Here is a 26,406-nt window from a genome sequence, read left to right on the forward strand (position 1 = left end):
ATTCTAGCTCGATCGTTTCAACATTGTCTCCTTGTATTTTTGTGATGCTTCGAAAAAAAATAATTGAAAATTTGTTACAGATTTTGGTTTCTGAACATCCATTAATCCAACATGTCAGAAGTTTCGGGGGGGGGGGGGGGGGTTGAACCCTAGAAACCCCCCTCTAAATACGGCCATGCTTGTCATCTGTGAAGGGACAAACGATAAGAAAGAATTCATCGCCCATTCCAATAGACCGAGCGACACGTAAGCGATAAGCGACACCTGTAGCTTCTCGTGTCGCCTCAGTTCGAAAGACTGTGTTTATTTTTGAAGATTGCTTTCCAAAAGATACATGTTACATGTCGCTTCGGTCTGAAAGTTCAATAAATGAGTGTTTCTTTTTTTCATTATTGCTATTGAATTCTTGTAAGAACTTCTATGCACTGTGGAAATGGATTGTTTTCTTTAAATTCTAATCTTGCCGCTGTGAAGAAACAAAAAATATATTTTTAAATGTGTGTAGTGCGAACATAAAACCTATCCAGAACTGCAATATTCAGTGGCGTAGCGTTATAGTACGCCCGTACGCTCGGCGTTCCCAGATTTAAAATTTCAAAAATGCTTAAATGCTGTGATTATAAAGTAAAACGTGACTAATTTCATGTATGTATGATCTTCATGGCATTATAATGGCTATTTTTCGTGATCCGCTTGCAACGCTCCACTCTCAACACTCTTTCTAGCATCTCTTTTCAATGCCTTTCCCGGCCGGACGCCGAGCAGGTTCGGCATACAGGACTCCTATATTCCTTGCTGCCTTTATGGAGGGAAAGCTTCCATTTCTACAGCACGCGCCTAAATAGGCTCTCTTACGCCGGCGTATGAGAGGTCTACCGTGATTGGTTCATGTGACCCTTCCTGCCTTCTGAAGCAGACCACAGCGGCAGAATTCCTACCCGGTTCTTCGCTCATCGCGCTCATGCAACTCGTGCTGTGTGATGCTACAATACGCAATATTGACTGACGTAACTTTACCAATCTCAAATATACTGCTTCTTAATGGCCACTGCATTGTATAATTTATCGCACGAATAGCGATGTGTATTAGAAACTAAAAGATCAACACAGTTTTTGTCAAATAAGTTGGTGAAGTCCTCGTGATAGAAATTCAGCGTGTTGCTGCTCTACCACTTAACCCGCAAAACTATTATTTTCTTATTGTATTTTTTCGTTATTATCTAACTACTTAATATTGTGTGAATGGAAATGTTTAGCATTCATTTGAAAACTCTTAACATCGAATGGTCTCTGGAGAAAATTATTTTAAAATGTTTATCAGCATTCTCAAGATGTAATAAACAGTGGTCTGAATTACTAATCGGCACTGTTACGTCAGTAGAGTGTACGATATTTGGATCATCCACTCTGCTTTTCACAGTGCGCCAAGACGACAGAGGTCCCTGGTTCGAATCCCGGCGTGAGCACGGGTGTTCTTTGTCAGCGTCCCTTCATCAATATCATCACTCATATTCATATTCGCAATTAACCAAAAGTGGTAGAAAAGCGAAGTAAAATAAACCAAATCAATCAGTAGTTGGATCGCCCACAACAATGACGTCTACTGTTGTGCAGAGGCGCTTGTGATTCAGGTAGGTTTTTAATGACTTGCGTCATACAGAAAGATAGAAAAAAGGTATAGAACACCAGAGTTCAAAACATCTGTGGCATAGTGAGGCATCTAATTTTCTAGCTAAAACATGCAATGATGATGTTTTATTGAAAACCCAGCTTACTTCAGGCAAGTAATACCTGTGGCGACTAATACCATAAGTAAATTATTAAGCAAGAAAGGGCCGACTCTTCCTTCGGACTTGGCGTTCCCACCCGAAATGTCCATGCTACGCCACTGGCAATATTTAGTACAATACACAAAAGAAAGGATTTCCTAAAAGCTTCATAAAATGTTTCTTGTGCATTAGAAGCGGGAACTTTTAAAAGAATAAGCAAATAATATATTTTTTTTAAAGAAGCAAAGCCCTCAATTTTCTTTATACAGTTTACAATATTTTCTTGAACTGCCGATTCCCTAGCACAATAATTTTCACAAAAACTGAATCTGTATTGTATGAATTGCATTTGTATTTGGAGTTTTAACACAACATACAATTAATAACCTTGAATAAATAGAAAAATGGGAAATAGCGATGGGTTACTTCCAATTATTAAAAAGTATTTAAAAAAGTTTAGATATTCGTTCATTACTCTTTGAACCTTATCCTTTTTTAGACGTAATGAACGCTGGCCTGGGTTTCCAAGGAAACTACGTTTTTCCAAGTAAATAAATGTTTGCAAATGTTTAATGTTTTTTGTTTGTAATTCTTCTAGAGTTTCTAGACGGGACGAGACTTTTCGCGAGCCGTCTTGTATTGTCTTGTGTCTCATCGGAACAGTGAGACATGACAGGCATTCAGTTTCATTTCGAATTTCAAAAAACTTGTCCCGTATCGTGTCTCATTTCGTGAGCAACACTATAAAGGTAAAGGTAAAGTGCTCCCCTATGCATAGCACCACACCATGAAGGCGTATAGATCATATATATATGCAACTCTATAGATCATGTATATATTTTATTTATTTTAATCAATTGCAAAGTAAATCTGTCAGTGGCAGCCATGGCCTTGTGCAGCTCAGTTTTATAAATTCAGGATAAAATTATCCTTTTCCGAGGATTAGTTGTGTCGAAATGTACAAAAATGTTAAGAAAATTTGTTTGTCTCGTCCTCTATACGCTGTGAAAGTTTGTGCATCGACATGCTGTGTATGTTTCTTATGCTACAGACTTGAGACGAGACCGAAATTTTTCCCCTCGAGAGCGAGATTGGTGCTTACAACTAGAGCCGAGATTATGCTAAGTTTTGTCTCATCTCAATACCAGCTTATAAGATTCCTAATTCCAATAAAAAATTTACAATGAGTTTGTAGTATATTGAAGAAAATTATTATGACATGTTATTTATTGTTGTTATGGGGAATTCGAAAAGAGGTTTTCTTATTTGAAACTCAATCCCCCCTCTCCACTAGAAATAATTGATAATTTGTCCCCTCCCTACAGGAATACTTTCCGCCTCTAATGAATAATATAAATATATGAAGACTTATACAATTAAGACTTATTAAAACTTCCGAACCAGCCAGAAGCATAAATAAAATGCAGGTAAGTCTTCACATATTAGTTGATTCCAATTAATGATTTTTAAAACAAGTAACTCAGTTACTTTTTAACTGTAACTGTTTTAAAAAAAGTCACTTTCCGAACCCTGCATATGTCCCTGCGATATCCATTTAATAATAAACGCAAATGACTGTGTCAAATAAAATTATATATGTGAAATATATATTTTTAGGTTGACCTTAATTTTCCAAGGAAGGGGCACTCCTTCCTGTGCCCCGCCTTCTGGGAATTATTTACAATTTTATACTCTAAAAAATTGCTCCAAGGATATTTTAAAGCTAAAATCTTAGATTTTAAGTTAATTTGAATAATATATACTCCGGTAGTCATTTTTAAAAAAATATCAGAAATAAGTTGTCAAATTTTCAGAAGGAATGAAAAAGTTATCAATTTTATCAATTTTATTTCTGGGTAAGTTAGATCATATAATAATAATAATAATAATCCTATAGCGCAACAGTCCAGTATCGGGCCAAGACTTACCTACCGACTGCTGGCCTCTCTCCCACGCGAGCCACCCAGGGGGCGTGGAGATCTGCAGCCAGACTAGGGAGACGGGTGGTCAGCTCGACCGACCCCCAGCCGTTGTAGGACTTCTCGACCGGATTACGCTCACTCACTCGGAGCTCCCCAATTTCCTCACGAGGGTGGGTTGCCACCGGGCCTATACGTAGGCCGAATAAATTCCGACCAGAGCCGGATTCGAACCTACGCCGTCCCGCAGCGAACTATCTCAAGACGAATGAACGCCTTAAATGAACGCCTTAACCTGCTCGGCTACGGAGGAGGACAAGTTAGATCATATAAGTTCATTATAAAAATACTTGTGTTGATGTTGCACCTTTCCCTCTCAATGATAATTGAAATTTTAATAAATCATGTTTTCGGTCCAAAGAAAAATAGAAAATACTATTTTATTAATTCATTAGTGTACTAAAATATAAATGTGAACTGTTAAAATATATTTTTCTGGAATCCTTATTGTTTGGTTAACATTGTCGTAAAGTTTACAAAAGATTGAATAATTTTTAAGAGGGATAGGATTATTTCTCCAAGGCAGTGCAATTCATACTTGGAGGCTATGTGAACGGAAGAAAGGATGAATCACTGAAAGTTAGAGGGGTTATAAATATGAAACCAGGCAAGTAAGACACAAAAGAAAAGGTCGTTTCTCACCACCATGAAAGGATTAAATTTGTCAAATTTCATCAAACTTTGAGATCATGGGTAGCATGGTCTGGTTGAATTGACTTGGAATGACCCATAAACCTTTCAAATATACTCAGAAGGGACACAGATTTCTAAGCACTAAAGCACATTTAAAACACGGATTTAAAAAGATGAAACAAATTTGAAAAAAAAAAAAAATAAATAAAATGAAGGCATGTGTTTTTTCAACATTGATTATTTTTGTTTCAAAAATCATGGCTAGAAGTTAGTTGGTACCTGTGTGTGGTTTTACTTTACATATGGATTCAAATATTTCCGAATATTACTACCCTTATAAGGTCTTTATCCATTAAGAGCTTTAAACGTATTGGATTGTTTTTCTGTGTCTAAGTAAAGCTCTTCTAGTGAAGCGAAAATATCTGCCATTAAATAAAGTACCAGCAGTCTTTCCTTCCCACGGACGCTTTCTATGAATCATCCAGCGGATTCTTCATGGTTCCATAGGCACGCACACTGTCTACCAGCAGGGTGGAATGTGCAGGTAATTCTTAGAATTAGGCTTCAATTTCATTAATGCCTTAATGCCTCAGAAATAGACATTTGACGCTCATAGAAATTTGTACGAGATCATCAGGAATAAATCGTAATATCTCTTTTTGAGCTTCAATTCCATTCGATGTCAGGTCAAATAGTATTCGATGTAAGTTACAATGGGGAAAAAATATTATCGAAAAATTGATATATTATATTGGGTGAAGTAAAGTAAAAACAAAAAAAAGTAAAGTGTTCCCCTATGCTTAGCACCACGCCATGATCCGGTCGTGAGTGGGATGTGATCAGCATCAAACCCATGACCGCCTTTACCCCCCAGGCACCCATGTTTTTCGACGCTGGGTGGGCGCTGGGGCCGCCCACCCAGTTAGAAAAGTTCCCTGATTTGAACCGGCCGGGGATCGAACCAGGGACCTTTAGCATGGTAGTCAGATGCGTTACAGACTAAGCCACCGCGGCTTATTGGGCGAAGGAAATTTATAAAACAAAAATAAATTTAATTTAATCCTATCTCCTCGTGTCTCGATCTGGCTACGCCATAACCCTCACCCTCCATCGCCCTCCACTTGCCCTCAGCCTCCAACACCCTCTACTTGCCCTCACTCCACATGCCCTCACCCTCTGAGATCACTCTTGCCCTCGCCCTCCACCGCCCTCGCCCTCCACCGCCCTCACCCTCCGAGATCGCAGTCGCCCTCGCCCTCCACTGCCCTCACCCTCCGTGATAGCTTTCGCCCTCACCCTCCACCACCCTCACCCTCCAAGATCGCAGTCGTCCTCACCCTCCACCACCCTCACCCTCCAAGATCGCTCTCGCCCTCACCCTCCGAGATCTCAGTTGCCCTCACCCTCCACCACCCTCACCCTCCGAGATCGCTTTTGCCCTCGCCCTCCACCACCCTCACCCTCCGACATCGCTCTCACCCTCGCCCTCCACCACCCTCACCCTCCGAGATCACAGTTGCCCTCACCCTCCACCGCCCTCACCCTCCGACATCGCTCTTGCCCTCGCCCTCCACTGCCCTCACCTCGCCCTCCACTGCCCTCACCCTCCGACATTGCCCTCGCCCTCCACCACCCTCACCCTCCGACATCGCAGTCGCCCTCGCCCTCCACCGCCCTCGCCCTCCGACATCACTCTTGCCCTCACCCTCCACCGCCCTCACCCTTCGACTTCGCTTTGCCCTCGCCCTCCACCACCCTCACCCTCCGAGATCGCAGTTGCCCTCACCCTCCACCACCCTCACCCTCACAAGTCTTCCGGAGGGTGAGGGTGAGGTCTGCCCTCACGAGGGTCGCCCTCCGGAGGGTGCACACCTCTGGTCATAAGTGGAGGGGCAGCAAGGACAATGTCCTTTTTCTCAGTAGACAAGGCTTACCATTAAGATATAAGTGAGGGCTACAATTACTCCCTCTAATCACCACCACTCCTTGCCTGACTCCGTTTAAGAGTTTATGAAATTACTTTGATGTTGTTATCTTTTTTTTAACATGATGTTGTTACCTTTTTTTTTTAACACACGGTCTTGATTCTTGAGTTGATGTTGCACATTTGAATTAACTTTGAAGTTTCTCCTATTCTGTCTTTGTAATCCTTCCCTCCAAACTTTATCATGTATAGTTCTAAAATTGATACATGTTAAAAATTTGAAGCCATTAATCAAACCCGATACTGCATATGCATAATGAATAATACGCCGAATTGAACATAAGAAGTTTTATTTCTCTTCTTAGAAGCCACACAGACACAATAAGATTGAACAAAAATGAATTAAGTTGCTTCACTGACTATCTCACACTATGAAAAATTAACGTGAACATATTTGAGTATGACAGTGTTTGGAAACAAAACATTTTAACACTTCCCCGTACTCAAATATGCATATATACATATGACCATAATTATTTTAAACCTAACTGTGATACATAATTGTCATGCACAATTTTAAATACAGATTTTGTTAATAAATCTGCAATCATATCATTTGTTGGTTGATAAACCAAATGAAAATCTCTTGTTGAACAGCATCCCTAATATAATGATGTTTTTAAAAAAAGGAAAGTTAAAAATTGTACTTACGTATGCGAGTATATGTTCCTACCTTAGGTATATACTCACATACATAAGTACAATTTTTAACTTTCGTTTTTTATATTCTGGATTTGTGAGGAACACGCGACTAACCTACAAAATGCTATATAATGATGTTGCACATCAATGTGTTTTGTACGCCTGAGAATTTTCAACAATTTTATGAGCACTTAAATTATCATTAAAAATTGTAATTGGCACCTTAATATCAATTATCTCTGATAAATTTTTCATGAATTGTGCCTTTCACATTTCTCAGCTTTTTCTAATTTTACATATAGCTCCATGGGAGTTGAAACTGTTTTGCAATTATTCATACCAAAACTTGTAAGCAACTGTTTAGTATACTTCTTCTGAGATAAAGTCAGAGTATTCAGTTTCTTATTCCTGTCAACCTCCATTCCTAGACAATGTCTTTCTGGTCCCAATAGTTTGACATCAAAATTTTCTTTCAGTACATTGATCAACATTTGTTTTTCAGATGCATCTTCACTAAATACAAAAATATCATCAACATATAATGCTACAATCATCTTTTTACTCTTTATACATTTTGTATACACACAAGGTTCACATTTTGATTAATTGTATTTCATTTTGATTAACACATCATGTATTTTCTTATTTCAAGCTCTACTTGCTTGTGGGTCATTCCATGCCAAATGAACCAAATTTAAAATAATTGGTTGCATGACCATTTTAGAAAAAAATCATTTTTAGTACATACGTTTGTACATGTTCCTAGATATTAAAACCAATGTTAAAAAAAAAATATTGTCTTTAGTTCTCCTGGGGCAGCCATTTTTCCAACTTGGCGCATGACTTTTTTTTTTTTGCTCATGTAGCACTTTTCAGAAACCTTAATATCTCAAAAACCATTAGAGCTAGAGACCTGAAACAAAATTCATTTTGTAGCTAATGAAGTATGCTTTGCTTAAAATTCCATCGTAAGTGCGAAAATTATGGTCGAAATTGGATTTTTAAGCCCGATTTTTCCATGAAGGGGTTTAGTCTAAGGCTTGATTTTCTTTTCATGTGTAGACCTGCCTGCAGGGTGTCTGTAAATAAAATATCAGTGCTTAGAAATTCAACCTTTTTTTACAGCATGGTCTCAAACATGGCCGTTCATTGAATTTTGACAGTTTTCGGGGTTAAATATATCAGATGGGTCCTCTTGAAAAATTCTGAAATTTGGCAGAAAGGAAGCCCTGCATGAACCTAACTCACAGTAAAAATCTCAACTTTTAGATTCTACTAGTTTTGGTCAATATGAGGTAACGTATGTCACCTAATTTCTGACGTTGCAAAGTAAGGTTAAACTACATTCCATACTTAGAATAATGAAGTCTTTTCTTTTTCTTTTTTAAATTTGGGTTAAATTAGCCTCAGAAAATATAGTAACATAAGGTTTTAATACTTGACTTACCAGAAATTGAAATTACCCAGGACCCGCGACAAGGTATGACAATAAAAAAATCTGTGAAATTTAATTGGAAAAGGTTTGATTTATTAGGTACCCATGAGCAGTTGGTGTTGTCAGCTCCAAAACTGTGCGTCCCCCGCATTTTTTTAAATATAGCAGTACATGCAGCTTAAGATAGGCAGTGGCATGCCCAGGAATTTCGAAAGGGAGGGGAGGGATTACATATACTTTTTTAGTATACAGCTCTGTTTTTGCCACATTATCCTGCCTTTGACGTAATTGTTTATGGAATACTAGGCTAAAGTAGGCTATTTATTTTGGAGGGTCAAAGCTGGTAGAATATATTATTTTTTGTTTCCTTTATTTTCCACTTATTTTTCTTTCTTTTCTTCAAGAAAAGATATTTGTTGAAGTAGATGTGAGTCGTGCACAGTAGAAGATTCAAAGACGTGTTTTGATAGGATGTGATGCAAGCATAGAATTGATCTGTGTATGGACAATCTCTGCTGTCATTCTTCGTTTGCCTAATGTGCTGCGAGTAGTGACTTGTGAATGTTCATTATCTGTGACTGGAAATAAAGTGTTCTATAGAATTTTTAACTGGAGAGGACTGTCATAAATACACTTTTGGTAAGGTACCCACAGACCTAATTAATCTTAACGAACTCAGTGAAAATTATAAAACACTTCTTAGGTCAAGACTTCAGGTGGGTGTCTTAGAGACAATATGCAAATACCATTGACATTAGTTTTTTTTACATGGTACAGTATGTTGTAATCTTCAGAAGTACCACTTAAAGAAAAAGTTAAGGGAATTTTTAAAATCAATTTGCATCATATGGTAAGGCAAAAAAGTGTAAATTAAGCCTCATACCAGTTAAATCAATGTGCCTGGCATGTTGGAGTAAAATTTTCATATCTGGAGAAAGTGACTCACTTAAATGCCAGAATGAAAATGATGTCTTTGAGCCAACTCAAGAAAAACTAAAGGAAATGGATGAAGTCTGTTCTGTTTTTGATGTATCTCTGTTTCAAAACTGAGGAGGCTGATTGCAGAAAAACAATCAAGTGCTCTTGCTCGAAAAACTATTCACATCTTACAAGGAGTGCAAAGGAAACTGGAAGGTTTCTTTTCACAAAGTATTAGAACTGAAGAAAAGGAAGACGAGTGTGACAATCCTTTGCGTGGCCAGTACATCATACAATGGAAATTGTAAGAAGAAAAATGTAAATTAGCGAAAACTAATGTTGAAAAGGTCAGAATCATCAGTTTGATTGCTACCACTTGGTCAAGAAATAATACAGTAAGGTTGTTCGCTTTATATCTGACCATTTTCGATTCGGTGCTGCCACCTGGCGTATCATGCTGGAACTATGGGTCTGCTGGCGGGAGCAGTGTTATGTCTGACCTTGTAGGTGCATGAGTGTTGGTAGTGAATGTTATCAAATGGCACCGAAAATCAACCGGTATTGGGAGGGTTATGTAATGGCCTTTTCCATGCTGTTTTCATACGTATGCATTGTGAAACAGTGTCGGGAGAATGGGTTAACACTTGGGGTGACTACTGCGAGAGCTATTGTGGCCCGTTACACACAACAGGCTCTCCTTGCGAAACATTCACCCACGAAAACCACCAGGAGAAGGGCTGCAAGCAAAGTGTCACCTGTAGTGCTAAGGGGCGCAGCAACTTTGTTTGTCAGTGCAGGGATAGTTTCCCTCATGGCTTTATGGTTGTGACGGGATTCGGATATGAGGGTAAGTTGATGATATGGAAGTTGGACAAAAACGTGAAGGTGAATGCCAGATACTTCCAAGACTCCATTCTGACACCTATCTATCGGAGAGACATCCCACAATTGTATGGAATGGACGCTAACCAGGTGATGATCCATATGGACAAGGCTTCGAGTTATACCGTCAGAACATCACTACGTTTTTATCAGGAAATGGCAGAGGAATTAGGAATTCGTGTCATTCCATTTGAAGACATTCCCGTGAAAAGCCCAGATGCCAGTCCAATGGATTTTTGTGCATTTGGACTTTTGAATCGACGTCTTCAACATCGCCGCCTGCGCACCCTGGATGGTCTATGGAAAGCTTGCAGGAAGGAGTGGGATAGAATTTCCATGCCTGTCCTGCACCGGAGCTTACTGCAATGGAAACTGCGATGCCGGACGATAGTCCACAATGCTGGGGGTCCAATAGAACATGATCGGTGGTGGCGGCGCGGTATCTCTTAAGGTGAGTACCAGTCAAAAATGGTCGGATATAAAGCGATCTACCTCTGTGTATGTGATGAACTGAAGGTTTCTGATAATTTACTTAGGAACTTAGTGAAAGAACAAAGAGAATGAATAGGAAGCTGGAGCTGACAACACCAACTGGTCATGGGTACCTAATAAATCAAACCTTTTGCAATGAGATTTCGCAGATTTCCAATTGTCATACCTTGTAATTTCAATTTCTGGTAAGTCAAGTATTAAAACCTTATGTTCCTATATTTTCTGAGGCTAAATTTAAAAAAGAAAAGACTTCGTTATTCTAAGTATGGGATGTAGTTTAACCTTACTTTGCAACGTCAGAAACTAGGTGACATACGTTACCTCATATTGACCAAAATGAGTCCAATCTAAAAGTTGAGATTTTTACTGTGAGTTAGGTTTGTGCAGGGCTTCCTTTCTTCCAAATTTCAGAATTTTTCAAGAGGACTCATCTGAGCTATTTAACCCCGAAAACTGTCAAAATTCAATGAACGGCCATGTTTGAGCCTATGCTGTAAAAAAGGGTTGCATTTCTAAGCACTGATATTTTACTTAAGACACCCTGCAGGCAGGTCTACACATGAAAAGAAAATCAAGCCTTAGACTAAAACCCTTCATTGAAAAAATCGGACTTAAAAATCCAATTTTTTAACTATTGTTACCCCAATTTCGACCATAATTTTTGTACTTACGATGCAATTTTAAGCAAAGCATACTTGATTATCATAGAAAGTATACTTCATTAGCTACAAAATGAATTTTGTTTCAGGTCTCTAGCTCTAATGGTTTTTGAGATATTAAGGTTTCTGAAAAGTGCTACATGAGCAAAAAAAGCCATGTGCCATGTTGAAAAGATGGCTGCCCCAGGAGAACTAAAGACAATAAATTTTCTTGAACATTGGTTTTGATATCTAGGAACATGTACAAATATATGTACAAAAAAAGAAATTTTTCTAAAGTGGTCATGCAACCACCATTGGATCGTTTGGCATGGAATGACTCTTGTTTTAGACCATACAAACTCTTTTTGAGTAGACATACTCAACCTGATAACCTTGCGGTTGTTTCATATAAATTGTCTCATTGAAATGACCATACAGGAACGCAGTACTTAACGTATATCTATATGCTCTATGTCCATATTGTATTCTACACCAATAGCAAACAAAAGTCTGAGAGTAGAGTGTCTTACAACAGGTGTAAACGTCTCTTCATAATCAATACTGTATCGTTGCGTAAAGCCCCGTGCTACTAATCTAGCTTTGTATTTATCTATGTCTCCATTTACATCTGTTTTTACTTTATATACCCATTTACATTTAACTACACTCTGGTCATTTGGATGATCTACTAATTCCCAAACTTCATTTTTTAAGAGTGATATATATTCATCATCCATCGCTCTCTTCCATTTGGAATTTTCTTTGCATGTGGTGGCATCTGCAAAGCTTAAAGGTTCTTGAAAACTCATAAAAGATGTGTCGGATAAATGATAATCCCCTGCCCAAATTGGTAATTGCTTATTTCTAGCAGGTCTACCAGTTTCTTGTTGTACATTTCAAAATAAATTACTATCTACATTTGAACATTCAGCAGGTTCTGAATTTGTTACTTCTAATAATTCACTAACATTACTATCTACACAAGTGTCACTTGATATTTCTTCTGAATTCTGTATACCATCTACAATGACTCTCATTGTTTTTAACTTGTGATCCATTAAATGGTATATGTACAGTCAGAGGTAAAAGTACATCGGAAGACATGTCAGTGTTGACATCTGTCCCATCAACACATGATCCTGCAACATTTGCCAGGAATATAACACTTCTTGCTTTAATAACCTTACCAGGATTTTAAGCATCAGCTAATCTATAACCTTTTGTAAACTCACAGTAACCTACCATAATGCATGGTTTTTACTTAGTATCCATCTTCTTTCGTTGATGGTCTGGTGTCAAAACATGTGCTGTACAACCAAATACACGAAGATGACTTAAATTAACTTTATGTCCTGTCCACATTTCCTGTGGAGTAGTATCTTTAATTGCAACTGTAGGACAAACATTCTTCAGGTATACACCTGTTGAAATTGCTTCAGCCCAATATCTCTTACTGAGATTAGCATCATGAAGCATTGCTCTAGCCTTTTCTACAATTGTTCTGTTTAGTCTCTCAGCAACTCCATTTTGTTGCAGAATATATCAAACACTTGTCTCATGAAATATATCATGTTCACTGAGATATGCAGATTTTTTTTTTTGTTACAGTATTCTGTACAATTATCTGATCTAAGTTTCTTGATTTTTAAATTACACTGATTTTCTACAAAAGCTTTTAACTCTACAAATATTTCAAATACTTCATGCTTAAATTTGAGAAAATATACAAAACTCTTCCCAGTACAATCATCAGTAAAAGTAACAAAATATTGTGCACCACCCCAACTTGTTTCGGACATTGGTCCTTTAACATCAGAATGTATTAACTCTAGTTTTTGTTTAGCTCTTTTTGCTATTCCCTTGGGAAAAGATGCAGTTTTCTGCTTCCCCTCGATGCAAGGAATACATGGTTTTGGGGTGTCATCCTGAAAACATATTCCATCAGCTAAATTATCTCTCAATGATATCATTCCTCTTAGACTCAAATGACCTAAACATTTATGCCATACATCTTGTGAAGGATTAACTGACAACATAACTACTATCTCTTCACAATTTTCAAGAGAATTTACAGTAGTATTGTTTAAATTCATCATGAATACCACCTACTTTTGTTGCTGTAAATTTTGGAGTAGCCTTAATCTCAATATCAGATACATTGTAACCACTACACCTTTTGTTATCCAAAAGCATAACATAACCTTTTTCAGCAACTTTGTTAACAGGCAACAAATTTGCTGTACTGTCTGGAACATACATCACTTCAGATATTAACTTCTGCACATTATTTTAAAGATTTACTTTCACATCATCAATTCCATTACTTATCAACTTTTGATTATTTGCAATGGTAATTTCAGATGATTTAGAATTTGAATAATTAACAAACCAATCTTTACGTTTACTCATATGTGAAGTACACCCTGAATCTAGTAACCAGTCATCATCATTAAACATTTTACTGGCATAAGCACTGTGGGTAGTCAACAACAATGAACTATTGTGTTACGAAGAACTTGGTCCTTGCTTCGTAACTGTAGGTTTCTTCATCCGCTTCTGAGACTTCTGTAGTTGAGGACATCTTGGCTTTATGTGGCCTTCCTTCTTGCAATGATAGCAGATAGGCACAAATGGACCCTTCTTCTTATCTGAAGCTAAATATGCAGAATCCTTGGAAACACTTTCACTTCATCGAAAATCACCCTGCATGAGCCGTGACTTCACAAACTTGCTTCTAAGTTTCCTCTGGGTTCCTTCAATACCCATTACCAAAGGGTTAAACTCTTCAGGCAATCCAATCAACATAATTTCGGTGATTTCTTCATCATCAATACTGCATCCCACGTCTGCCAACTCTTCTTGCAATGAGATGATTTCACCTAGGTACAAGACCATTGAAGGAAAATCTTCATAACACACTCTTGCCAGTCTTCTCTTAATTGCTAAGAGCCTACTTATACCTTGGTTTTTGTAAGCTGCCTTCAGATTATCCCATGCTGCCCAAAGTAAGTATATAATATAGTTGAGAAAGTAGCGCAGTCTTCCCTCCCAAAGCTGAAAAAAGAGGGTCGTTGCCGTTCCCAACCCTGACGTCACTCACGGGACAGAACTGACGCTGTCGCAGACCTTTCCGCTTGTTATATGATCTGCATTTGTGTGAAAGTGCCTTGTGTTTTCTTTTTCTGTAGCTCTTGTGTGATAGTGGAGAATTTTTTTCAACAACAATAACATTTCAGGAAAATGCCACGCAATTGTGCTGTTGCTTTGTGCCCGAACAACGCAAGAAATACAGTAGGACAGGCACATATCTAAGCAAAAGTTTTCGGTTTAAACTAGATAAAATGAGGATTTTGGTTTCTTGTTGTGTGAAATAAAATAATGTGACGATAATTTAAGGAGAGAAATAATTATCAAGGCAAGACGGAGAATGTTCTGTAACCCTGTTATTGATAATAGCATGCATCCAATGTGGGGTATAGGGGGCTTGACCCCACATCTCTCCAGGAAATTTTTCAGTTTACATTAGAGAAAATTAGGTTTTCGGCTTCGTCAATAATGTGACTGAGAATGTTCTATAACCCTGTTATTGTTACTAGCGCGTATCCAAGATGGGGATCAGGTGGCTCGAGTCCCCTCAGGTAATTTTCAATAATGTGACGATAATAATTTAAGGAGAGAAATACTTATGAAAGCAAGACGGAGAATTATCCTGTTGTTGATAATATTGCACGTAAACTTTACTTGAGCTTTCAGTGTTGTCGCAGTGAACTTGAGCACTATGTAGAGACTTGTCAGTATTTGGAAGCTGCACAACAAAGGTAGCTCCACACGTACGTTGTAATTTCTAATCTCTGGAAGACGCGAGAGGGAATGTTCTTGAATAAGAGGAGTCGAACTACTGGCAATATCTATGAATCGTTTATCTGCGGAACATTCTAGAATATAATGAGGATAAATATGCGTTAATTAGAACCATTCCTAAATAGATATACTTTGACCGGACCTTGGATCCAATGAGAAAAATTGCTTTGTTTCTGACTTCATTGCCTTTTAAGTGTTCAATTCAAGGACTTGTTCTTGATTTATTTGATCGAGTACAAGGTGCTTTACTTCAGTCTCCAATATGAAATCATAAAAACTTCTGGGGACTTGATTTCAAAAAATGTGTCCGAGATAACGAGTGGGGTTCCCAGAATTTTCGGAAGACAAAGTGGTTTACGTATACTATTTTTGGTGGGCAGTCCTCATTTAGCCATCTTTTCCTGTCTTTGACGTTCAAATGGGGCTATGACCCCAGCAACCCTCCCTTGGGCACATCACTGGAAATAAATAAGTAAGCATTGAACCATATTGGGAGACGAAACATTAGATGTGTTGGGAACGGAAGGGTTTTCACTGTGCATTAATTGTTTCACGATCCAACTGTATTCTAGAAGACGATTTAGGGGATAGTTGCTCCCCATTTTCTTGCCTCCACACTATGTCCTCTTAATGCTAAGCCTTGTCTATCAAGAGAAAGTAAACTTTCCTTGCAAACCCCCCAGTTTTAGAACCAAATTGCCACCACTGGCCTTAAACATACAATACCCCTTAAAAAATGGTGTTCATCCACCTCGCCGAAAGGAATTCCTGGATACGTGCCTGGGTGTAAGCTATTTTTCGTTCCTAAAGGATCCGATTACGTGCAAGATGTGGGTTTCAAAGTGAAGAGATTAGATCCTGTTAACACCAAAACAGCGACAGTGTGCTCATCGCATTTTCTGTATACCGATTACGAACGGAACTTAAAAGCAGAACTGCTGAGTATTATTACCACAGCTTAATAGAAACGATGTACCATGTTTAAATTTGCGTGGTTGTGTGGTGAATTGTAGTAGTGTTCAATAGCCAAATGGCATAATTGATCGGAGTTTACGTGCCAATAAACGTAAGATTCGAAAGCGAGCAGTGGACACACTTGAAGAGTTGTCTCCTCGCAAAAGAATTTGCATGGCACATAATTCAGAGACTTTGAGTACTGGAAATATACCCAATCTCCAACAAGATAGTGTGTTGGAAACTCTGAAAAAGAAATTAAAATGTGCTGAAGAACAAATAAAGAAACTGCAAACACTGCAGGATGAAAGTTCTAAAAAAGTAACTTTTGGATTTTAAACATGAAGTTGTAATATCTCTGTCCCAGTGATTTATCCAACAACTTCGCCCTAACACCCTTCACAATGTTTTAAAAAGGACAACTTTGTGGTCATTTTGGCTCTAAGTATAACTTTTCACCCCCATAAACACGAATTTACATCACTCAAATAGAAAATTCTGAACAAACCTCTCTGGTCCACCTTCGAGCCGGCTTTCCCGCTTTTCATTACATGTAATTCTATTGATAGTTAACTTCCAGTGACACAGTTTACTAGATATAGTCTGCTCTATACATATACATTTATTTATACACACACGCTAGAACATTCATTCGATTTTATAACAAATTTATTTCCGAAAACACAGAAGAAGTGTGAATTCCTATGCCGTTGCTGGTGCTCGTCTTTGACATGTCCCGTGGCTGACGTCATCCGTGGAGGTTTATGAATGGTTCCGAACTTTTCCGAACGCCAGACTGCACCTCCCTGATGCTGCCTTTGCACTTTGCGCATTTCTAAAATGTGGGTAGCAAGGAGAATGTACGCACAAACAAATCTTGGCATATGCTTTCTGGTCTCGAACTGGATCCACTGGAGTAGTACTTTCGATGCAGTCCCATAAACCACAATCGATCAGAGTTAATTTCATTAAGAATTTCCACGTGGCGTAATTCTTAACACCTTCCATTTTCTTGATGTTCGGCTGTCTACCACTATTAATCACGATTGGAGTCGTCATTGTTCTTAAGTGTATGTATTATCAATTTTTTTCAATTTTCTTTACACCGTAATTTCAGTACAAGAAAAATCACACAGCACAAATTTCGATTCAAAACGTCACAAGTATTACATGCATTATCATATCATGTGATCAGTCATGAGTGCATCACAAAATTTACGATAAAATTTTCCACTGATGAAACAACTCCAAAATACATTGCAGCACAGTTTTGAACACCTGGGCTGGGCCCATAACCTGTTAAACATTTGAAGCCATTAATCAAACCTGATACTGCATATGCATAATGATTAATGCGCCGAACTGAACATAACCTGATACTGCATATGCATAATGATTAATGCGCCGAACTGAACATAAGAAGTTTTATTTCTCTTAGAAGTCACACAGACAGGCACGTATCCAGGAATTCCTTTCGGGGGGGGGGGGGGGGGGCTCAACACAATTTTATTAAGGGGTATAGTAAGAACCTCACCATTGTATGTTTAAGACCAGTGGTGGCAATTTGGTTCAAAAACGAGGGGGGGGGGGGGTGGAGAGCGGTGCAAGGAAAGTTCACTTTCTCTTGGTAGACAAGGCTTAACATTAAGAGGCCATAATGTTGAGGCAAAAAAATGGGGAGCAACTATCCCTTAAATCATCGCCACTGTAGGCTGTCATTTTAATCAGAAGGTGAAATCGGAACATTTTTTACCACTCGACTCCTCTGTTTCCATGCATTAACATTGTGTGCGAGAACCATCTCAGTATGTGTGTTTGTCCATTTCTTCTCATCAGGCATAAAAACATCTATGGTGTCTTTGAGTGTTTTTACGAAGCTGTTACACATGCACGGGATGGACAATCCACTCGACAACGCGAGATTCAAATTGTGGCCTGCCAACTGGACGCAGACAGCTCTCGAATATGTATCACTGATTCGAGCATGAACACACTAACGTGTCTTGTCCTCCCATGTTTGCAGCTCTTATAAAAGCTGAAACCCACCAAATTGTTCAGATTCAGGCCTTAGCACTCACAAGTGTTCAAAAATGCCTGTCACAGCTTCCGCTGTCTTGTCATATATCGGCACGAAACAAAGGAAGTTTTCTCGAATACAGCTGGATCACGAAACAATTAATGCACAGCGAAAACCCTTCCGTTCCCAACACATCTAATGTTTCGTCTCCCAGTATGATCAAATGCTTATTCATTTATCTCCAGTGACGTTCCCAAGGGAGGGTTGGTGAGTTTCATAACCCCATTTGATCCAGTATTCCTTTTCTTTAAAAAAAGAAGAACGTCAAGACAGGAAAAAAATGGCAAAATCAGGACTGACCACCAAAAATAGTATGCGTAACCCCTCTCCCTTCCGAAAAACCTGAGCACGCCACTCTTTATTTCGGACACATTTTTTAAAATCAACTCACCAGAAGTTTTTATCATTCCGTATTGGAGATTGAAGTAAGGTGCATTCTTCCTGCAATTTTGGATATGATCCTTTAGGGTGCTGTCGTCTGCCTGCCTTCACACCTAACCTTAACAAGGCCCTAATTTTCCATCCTTGTGACTTGGATTTTCAAGACTTAGGAAGGTTTCAGACCGAAGGGGCAGGCGATACATGTCGATTGGAATGGGCCAATCAGCAGCAACGTTTCACACCATAGCGACACAAATGCCGCACAAACCTAATTTCGATTTGTGAAATCCTCAGGTGACACGGTGTGAAATCTCCCGTATTAGGCCACTGTCATTGTCACCTCGAAGTAGTAGCTCTTGTTGACCACAGAAAAAAAAAATCTCCTCAACCGGTGGGAAAGAATGCTCCTCAGTTTTCTTCTCTCTCCTATATTTTCTGTGCTTGTTCACTATACAGGCAACACCTTACGATTTGATATACACAGGACATGTACTATGTAGACATTTTAACGAAAAATCGGTCGAAGTCAAGGATGGCTCGGTTGGTAGAGCCCTGATTCGGGTCCTGGTAGAACCTACAATTTCCGCCTAAAATGCCTACAAATGCAACATCTTCTTGACATATAAAATTTTCGGCTGTCTCTTTATGATAGTTAAGTGTTTCAATGTATTTTGAACCCAGTAGGCTTAAGCAAAAGTATTTTTGTATACTATGAAATTCTCGGACTGCATATATGAAATTTAGTTCTGGCAAAACTAAATCATCACTCAAAACTTTTGATTTTCAGTTGATCTATGAAGCTTATTTCTGTTTTAATAAACCACTCCAATACCCGGTACTGCTGAAATATTCACTTTAGAGAGAGAGAGAGAGAGAGGAGGGGGGGTGGGCTTGATATCTTCGGCTCTCGACCCGAACTAGCACTACACTGAGGCCCCGGAAGTTCTGCTGTCGTCAATGTCTTCATTTTCGAATCACTATATGTTATAAAGCAACCAGAGGACGCCGACTGATCACTATTCGGCTATATGAATTGTCACACTTACCTCTGAAATCTCATTAACGGATTCTTTGTAAGATCAACCGAAAAATTGAATCCGCGTATTTATATCCTCATTATATTCTAGAACGTTCCGCTGATAAAACGATTCCTTAATATTGCCAGTAGTTGACTCCTTCTCTCATTCAAAAACGTACCCTCTCCCGCCTTCCAGAGATTAGAAATTACAACAAATCGCCCTACGTGTGACTCTACCTTTGTTGTGCAGCTTCCAAATGCTGACAAGTTTCTACCGTACATAGTGCTCAAGTGCGCTGCGACAACACCGAAAGCGCAAGAAAAGTTTACGAGCAATATTATCAACAACGGGGTTATAGAACATTCTCCATCTTGCCTCGATAATTGTCTATCTCCTTAAATCATCGTCACATTTTTCAAAAAGCCAAAAACCTAATTTTATCTAGTGAAAAATAAAAAAATCCTGGGGGGGCTCGAGACACCTCAACCCCACCTTGGATATGTGCTATTAACAATAACAGGGTTATAGAACATTCTCCGTCTTGTCACAATAATTATTTCTCTCAAATTATCATCACATTATTCAAGAAGCCAAAATCCTAATTTTATCTAGTGTAAACAGAAAAAATTCCTGAAGGGGGGGCTCGAGCCTCTTGACTCCAACCTTGGATACGTGCTATTAACAAAAATAGGGTTATAGAACAGTCTCCGTCTTGTCTCGATAATTATTTCTCTCAGATTTATAAATCACATTATACAAGATGCCAAAAATCTAATTTTATCTAGTGTAAATTGAAAAATTTCCTGAGGGGGGGGGGACCCCTCGAGCTACCTCATCTCCACCTTGGATACGTGCTATTAACAATAACAGGGTTACGGAACATTCTCCGTCTTGCCTCGATAATTATTTCTCTCCTTAAATTATTGTCACATTATTTTATTTCACACCACAAGAAACCGAAAACCTCATTTTATCTAGTGTAAACCTAAAACTTTCGGGGGAGCTCGAGCCCCCTAAGCCCCCCCTCTGGATACGTGCCTGCACACAGACACAATAAGATTGAACAAAAACGAATTAAGTCGCTTCACAGACTATCTCACACTATGAAAAATTAACGTGAACATATTTGAGTATGACAATGTTTGGAAACAAAACATTTTAACAATACATAAGTGATGATTCTTTTCCCTTAGAATTTTTGTAATAATTGACTGAAATTTTGGGTATGTTGTCAAGAGTCCTTCTTTTGAATCCATTGTAATATTCTTCCTGTAAATGCTGTCCAGTTTTTCTGCATTACTGCTTAGCATTCGGCTGTTTATCTCCCTCCCCCACTTTTCAAAAATACTTCTGCTGGAATTGCATCCTTTTTTTTTTTTTTTTTTTTTTTTTTTTTTTTTTTTTTTTGCCTCCCCGATGGTGTAGTGTTAAAGTTCTTGTCTTGTAATCAAGGTGTCCCAGGTTTGATACCCAGTGGAGAGACACAATTATCTCGGACCCCACTTTAAAAACTAGGTTCAGTACTGATTAGTCTATCGGTCCATAAAGTGGAATTAGAACAACAAAACGATATTTTTTATTTCTTGGATTTCTTCTGTTCCTGCCTCTGAGGTGTGATGTGTTTCTTGATTATTTCCTGCTTATTTGTGTGTATAATATTGGTTACACCAATGTTTATTTTCAATCTCTTTTTGTGCCTTAGTATAAAACTCAAAATTACAACCAGTAGTTGTAATACTGCTGATAATGAAATAGGCTGTTGGTTTATACATATTTTTAAAATTATATATTTGATTTGTGCTGTTAATTGTAAAGGAGACGTTGCTAAAATGTTGAACTTCGGATCATTGTGAATATATACAATTATTCCTCCATAAGCTTTTCCCAGTCTTATCATTTTTATGTAATATATAATTTGGTAAATAATCACATTATGGGATATTGATTCAACCAATCAGATTTCAGATAAACAAATCACATATTATATAATGTCAATAAGGTGTTGTGAATTTCATTGATGTTTCTCATCAACTACTTGCAGTTTAAATGGACTATTTGTATTGACCTTGTGAAAGGTGCAAGTTTATCCCCAATAAAGGCACTAGTGGCCGCGTGCACCAACGCCGATCATTTCGAAGTTCAGATGAACGAGATCAATTTTAATCCACTCTAAATGAACTTGGTTTAAAGATTTGCATTGCACCAACGAAAAACGACGTTCACGAGATTCCGTTCAAATGATCCGAGATTAATTTGTAAGGCTATACCTGATTGGTTGGCCAAAACAAATGACAATCAAGAACCCCACAGAGTAGTGTGATGTGTTAAAGTATCAACGTGTAGGAGAAGAAAGTAATTCGGGCCGCAAACTTATCTGAATTTGAGAAATGTACTTATCAACCTTGTCGACGAGTACAAGGATGTAGTAGGGTGTAAAGAAATAATAATCTTAAAAAAGAACTGACGGCGCAAGACAAAGGGATAAGGAGAAAGCATGGAACCTTCTTCTACGGGACTTCAATGCCTTATGAAATGCATTCGCGAGAGAACAGTGTACCCTCATATGGTATGGTACGCTCGACCGCTCAATAAAGATATTTATTATTATTATTACTGTATTGTGGTAAGTGTTTGAAATTTTCATTTCTTAATTCTTATATATTTATATTGTCGTGTCGTGTAAATTGCCAGTAACATGTATTTTCGTAAATTTATACAATCATATTTTCTCTGTTGTAATTTACCTTGCACATGCATATGTTTTGTGTTCTGGGATAGAAAGTACAGTATTTAGAAACATTTCGACTTTGTGCCACAGAACCACAAATTATTATTATTATTTTGGCAGTTTTTAGTTTACTTTACACATTTCTCGAATTATCGGCATTGTACATCACTTTCCGCTCTTTTTATATTCAAAAACAACTGCCTGCAGTCGAAGCTTCAGTATCGTGAACCAGGATCAGACACCAAAACGTTGGCGAATGGCCGATCAGAAGATAAACTCGTTTTGATGTTCCTAGATCGCGATCAAGTGTTGAACCGTCTTGGTGCAATGGAATTTTCCAGTGATCCTTTCCCGATCCGAGTTTAAAATTTGATCTTCGTTCGTGCACACGGCCATAGGAGATTGAAATTTTATCATGGTTGAACCCAATGAAGTAAGTGAACGTGATGTGGAATCCACAAGAGAAAGTTGATATACTGCATCCTATTCAAACATGTCAAAATACAAGTGTAGATTTCTACACATCTACATACCTTGTAAATGTAAAATTTATTACTAAATGTTTATCTTCCAATAACTGTTATTTTAGTTGCATTACTTACAATCAACATCATTAATAACACATAAAAGACAAATATAACTATCTAGCATCCTTGCATTGTAATCCTGTTTTCGATACATAGTGGTTTGGATCCTACTTTAAACTATAGGTCCAGTCCTGATTAGCCTTTCTATGCATAAAGTGAACTTAAAAACAAACTCAAACAAACAAATATAACTATACTGTATACATACATAACAATGCCGTATCAACTCTTTAACCTGAAGCACGTATGCTAGATCCACACACATATATACAAAAAAGAGAGTTACACTCACGGTGATAGGGTATAATGTTATTTATCGGGAAACAAAAATGTGTATTTTCAGGTTTCTGTAGCACGGGGAATGATGAAATCGTCAAGTGAAACTGTGGATGAAGATGCAGATGTACAGAAAGGCTTGTGTGCGTAGGAAGACTTGAAGATGGAAGGCAATGTGAGTACCCACAAACTTTTTTTGTTCTTGTAAGTGATGTATGTGTGTTTCATCAGTTGTGAAGTAACAAACATAGTTGTTTTCTCACCTGTATTGTTTCTCATCATTACCACTTTTTTGGTAAATGTTCCATTTGTTTCATAATTTTGACAAGTTGTGAACTGGCTACAAAAGTAGTTTAAGTTTAGAGGGACTAATTTGTGCTTTTGAAAGTATTAAGTTGTGTGGAATTATTTCAATTTTCCACTTCCGGAAACTACTTTTATCCTTGTATATTAGTTGGTGGAGCTGATGTGGTCAGCACATCTAATTCCATTGCTTGTGGTATCTAACTTCCTAGATTGGAAACTGCCATTTGTGTTTTTCTAGTAGCTCACCAGTTGTCCTAGGAATGCTGGTACATTATTCAGAAGGCACTGGAGTTAGCACCCACTTCTGATGCCAAGGAATTGGTTATCTTAGATTCATGTCCAGGTATCATGACTAGTCCTGAGAATATTCTTAAAACAGAATACTTTTCATTGATTGGAATAACTGAAGAAAGAATATGTGAAGTGAATGAACTGTGCGTTGAGCCCCAACAATTTCTTACTGCTGTAAGCAATGATCTCAGTTCCTTAGTACATTCATGGACACTTCTGGATCGTAATTATTCCACTGAAATGTAATGTGTCACAAGTATCCGTGACCGTTGAAACTATTAATAGTAAGTTTGATACCTGATGGAGGACATGGCACAGTGTTTTGGATCCCACTTTAAACTGTAGGTCCAGTGCCAATTAACCTTTCTGTGCATAATGTGGACTTTAAAGAACAATTCAGACAAAGTATTAATGTTAAGCATTTTGAGGAGAGTATGGAATGTAATTCAATGATAAAACAGGCATTGCTTGTGTGAAAGATAAGCTGTCAGTGGCGAAGCTCCTATGAGGCTTTTGAGGCTTAGCCTACCCAAAAAATCTTGTACCCTGTAATAATCAAAGTTCGTTAAAACGAATTAAACTATGTAATCCGAACGTTTGGTTCCGCCGATCCTTCCAGATATCTCGTCAGTCAGGCCAGAAAGAGAGCATGTTCGGGCCGAACTGTGAGGCTTTTGACGAAAAGCCTCACGTTAAAAGGCAGCTACAGCGTGAGCTCTGTGTAGGTGGAACGGGAGTGTAAGGGGAGGGGACTGCCGATTCACTGGGTGAAAGCGGCTAGCCTCAGAACCAACCTGGTGTGCTTCTAGTCTTCTTGTGCAAAGTGCGTCGTTCACGTGCTGCATTGTTGAATGTTAATTTACTTCAAGTGCATGCGCGCGTGTGTTTGTGTGTGTGTCACATAGTGTATTTATGTTATAAAAATATAATACTGTGAAATTATGTGTTGAAAACTCTAAGATGATTTGCAATAAAAAAAAAGGAAGTGAACAAGACTTCGTGGCTCTCAGATGCTTAACCTACGAAATCTTGGACACACTGACTGTACAACTGGAAATACGTTTCTGGAGATCTTGAAAAGATAAAATTTGTTGAATTGGTAGACCAAAATAGCTTTGGGGATATAAACTACATTTTCCTGTGATGAAATTAAATAACCTTCTGTCCACATATCCATTTTTCAACAAAGAACAATTAGAAAATGATTTAAAGAATATCTATGCTGATGAAGAAAAGCATTTACCTCCTGCAGACCTTCTGAAATTCATAGTTAGCAATGATCTTCAAACAATCTACAAAGAAGTAACACAACTTATCAAGTTGGTCTGCTTCCTCCGAATGAAGTATGAGCACCCTCAAGAGAGTATAAAATTATCTCCGTAATTCAATGAAAAATGAAAGATTAAGTTATCTCAGTACAATAGCTGTTGAAAAAAAACAACTGGTTAAAGAACTTTCCATTGATCAAGGCTTCAAGGAAAGAGTAATTGATACTTTTGCGACCAACAATAATCGACACATGGACCTGCTGTATAAAAAAAATAAGCAGATTTTTCAGCCTACCCAGTATTTACGCCTTAGCTTCGCCACTGTAAGCTGTGTTCCATACTTAGAACTGTACAAGAAGTAAGGCAGTGTATATAGGTAGCATGATGAGCAACATACTTAGAATGCATTTGCCTCTCGGGCACGTGACAATACACCATGGGAGACTGCATATCCATTTCATGCTCAGATACAACTTGACTATATTTTAAAGTAGGATCTGAAATCCTGTGCAATGAAACTCACCTGATATCAAACTCAGGACTCCTTCATTACACACATTACAACAGTTCAAGCTTAATTACATGAGCCACTATGCTATCAGGGAAATCCTCCACCTCGCTTGTGTTAGCTCCCATCTTACTTGTAAATGGAAAATGTAATACGGAGAGTGCAAGTGACTTTTATCATTTTTGCTATTAGTGGTAATTATAGCCAGTGAGAGAGTTGAACTTTATATTTTGAGCAATTAGAGAAGTTTCTGAATTTCCACAAGAGGAAAGCATAATACTCCCTCAATTAGAAACAATTAGGTGTACCATGGCATTAAATACATATATGTAATCAGGGTGGCTACCACCAGGAATTCATTGAATTCCATGAATTATTGGCTCTGGGAATTATGCGTGAATTTTTCTCCGTAGACGTTAAAAATTGCACTTTGTTAGTGTCCTTTGCAGAACAAAATATCTAACCGACTGAAAATTATTGCAAACCAAGATGTCTTGAAATTGATTAAGTAAATTTGAGTTTGAAATTCTTATACAATTAACATTTTTTTTGTAAATTAGTTTGTGACTTGTGTTTGTAGATGTATTTTGAATCTGAGTATGTGATGTAAACTCTGCACCTTAAATTGTATATTTTAAATATGTGTTTTTTTGGCCTTGAATTTTTGGAAAGTTCGCCTTGAAAACCGAGAATTATACTTGAATTTTATCATGGTCCTAGAGTAGTTACCCTGGTAATGCATTTTTCTTTCATAATGTTCAGTTAGTTACCTTTT

At 38.0% G+C, this 26,406-nt stretch overlaps 1 protein-coding gene across 6 annotated transcripts in view; it reads left to right on the forward strand.

Moving 5' to 3' along the window:
* Positions 1-26,406, forward strand: part of LOC145987657 (uncharacterized) — a 154,053-nt gene that overhangs the window by 17,857 nt on the left and 109,790 nt on the right. For all 6 annotated transcript variants that reach the window (XM_083122164.1, XM_083122165.1, XM_083122167.1 and 3 more), the window contains exon 3: positions 23,326-23,433. In XM_083122164.1, coding sequence (XP_082978290.1) covers positions 23,422-23,433 — 12 coding nt within the window. In that variant the 5' untranslated portion in view covers positions 23,326-23,421. The remainder of the gene's footprint in view (positions 1-23,325; positions 23,434-26,406) is intronic.

The sequence above is a fragment of the Lepisma saccharinum genome, chromosome 5 (genome assembly GCF_977018435.1).
Source record: "Lepisma saccharinum chromosome 5, izLepSacc3.1, whole genome shotgun sequence".
Lineage (NCBI taxonomy): Eukaryota > Metazoa > Arthropoda > Insecta > Zygentoma > Lepismatidae > Lepisma > Lepisma saccharinum.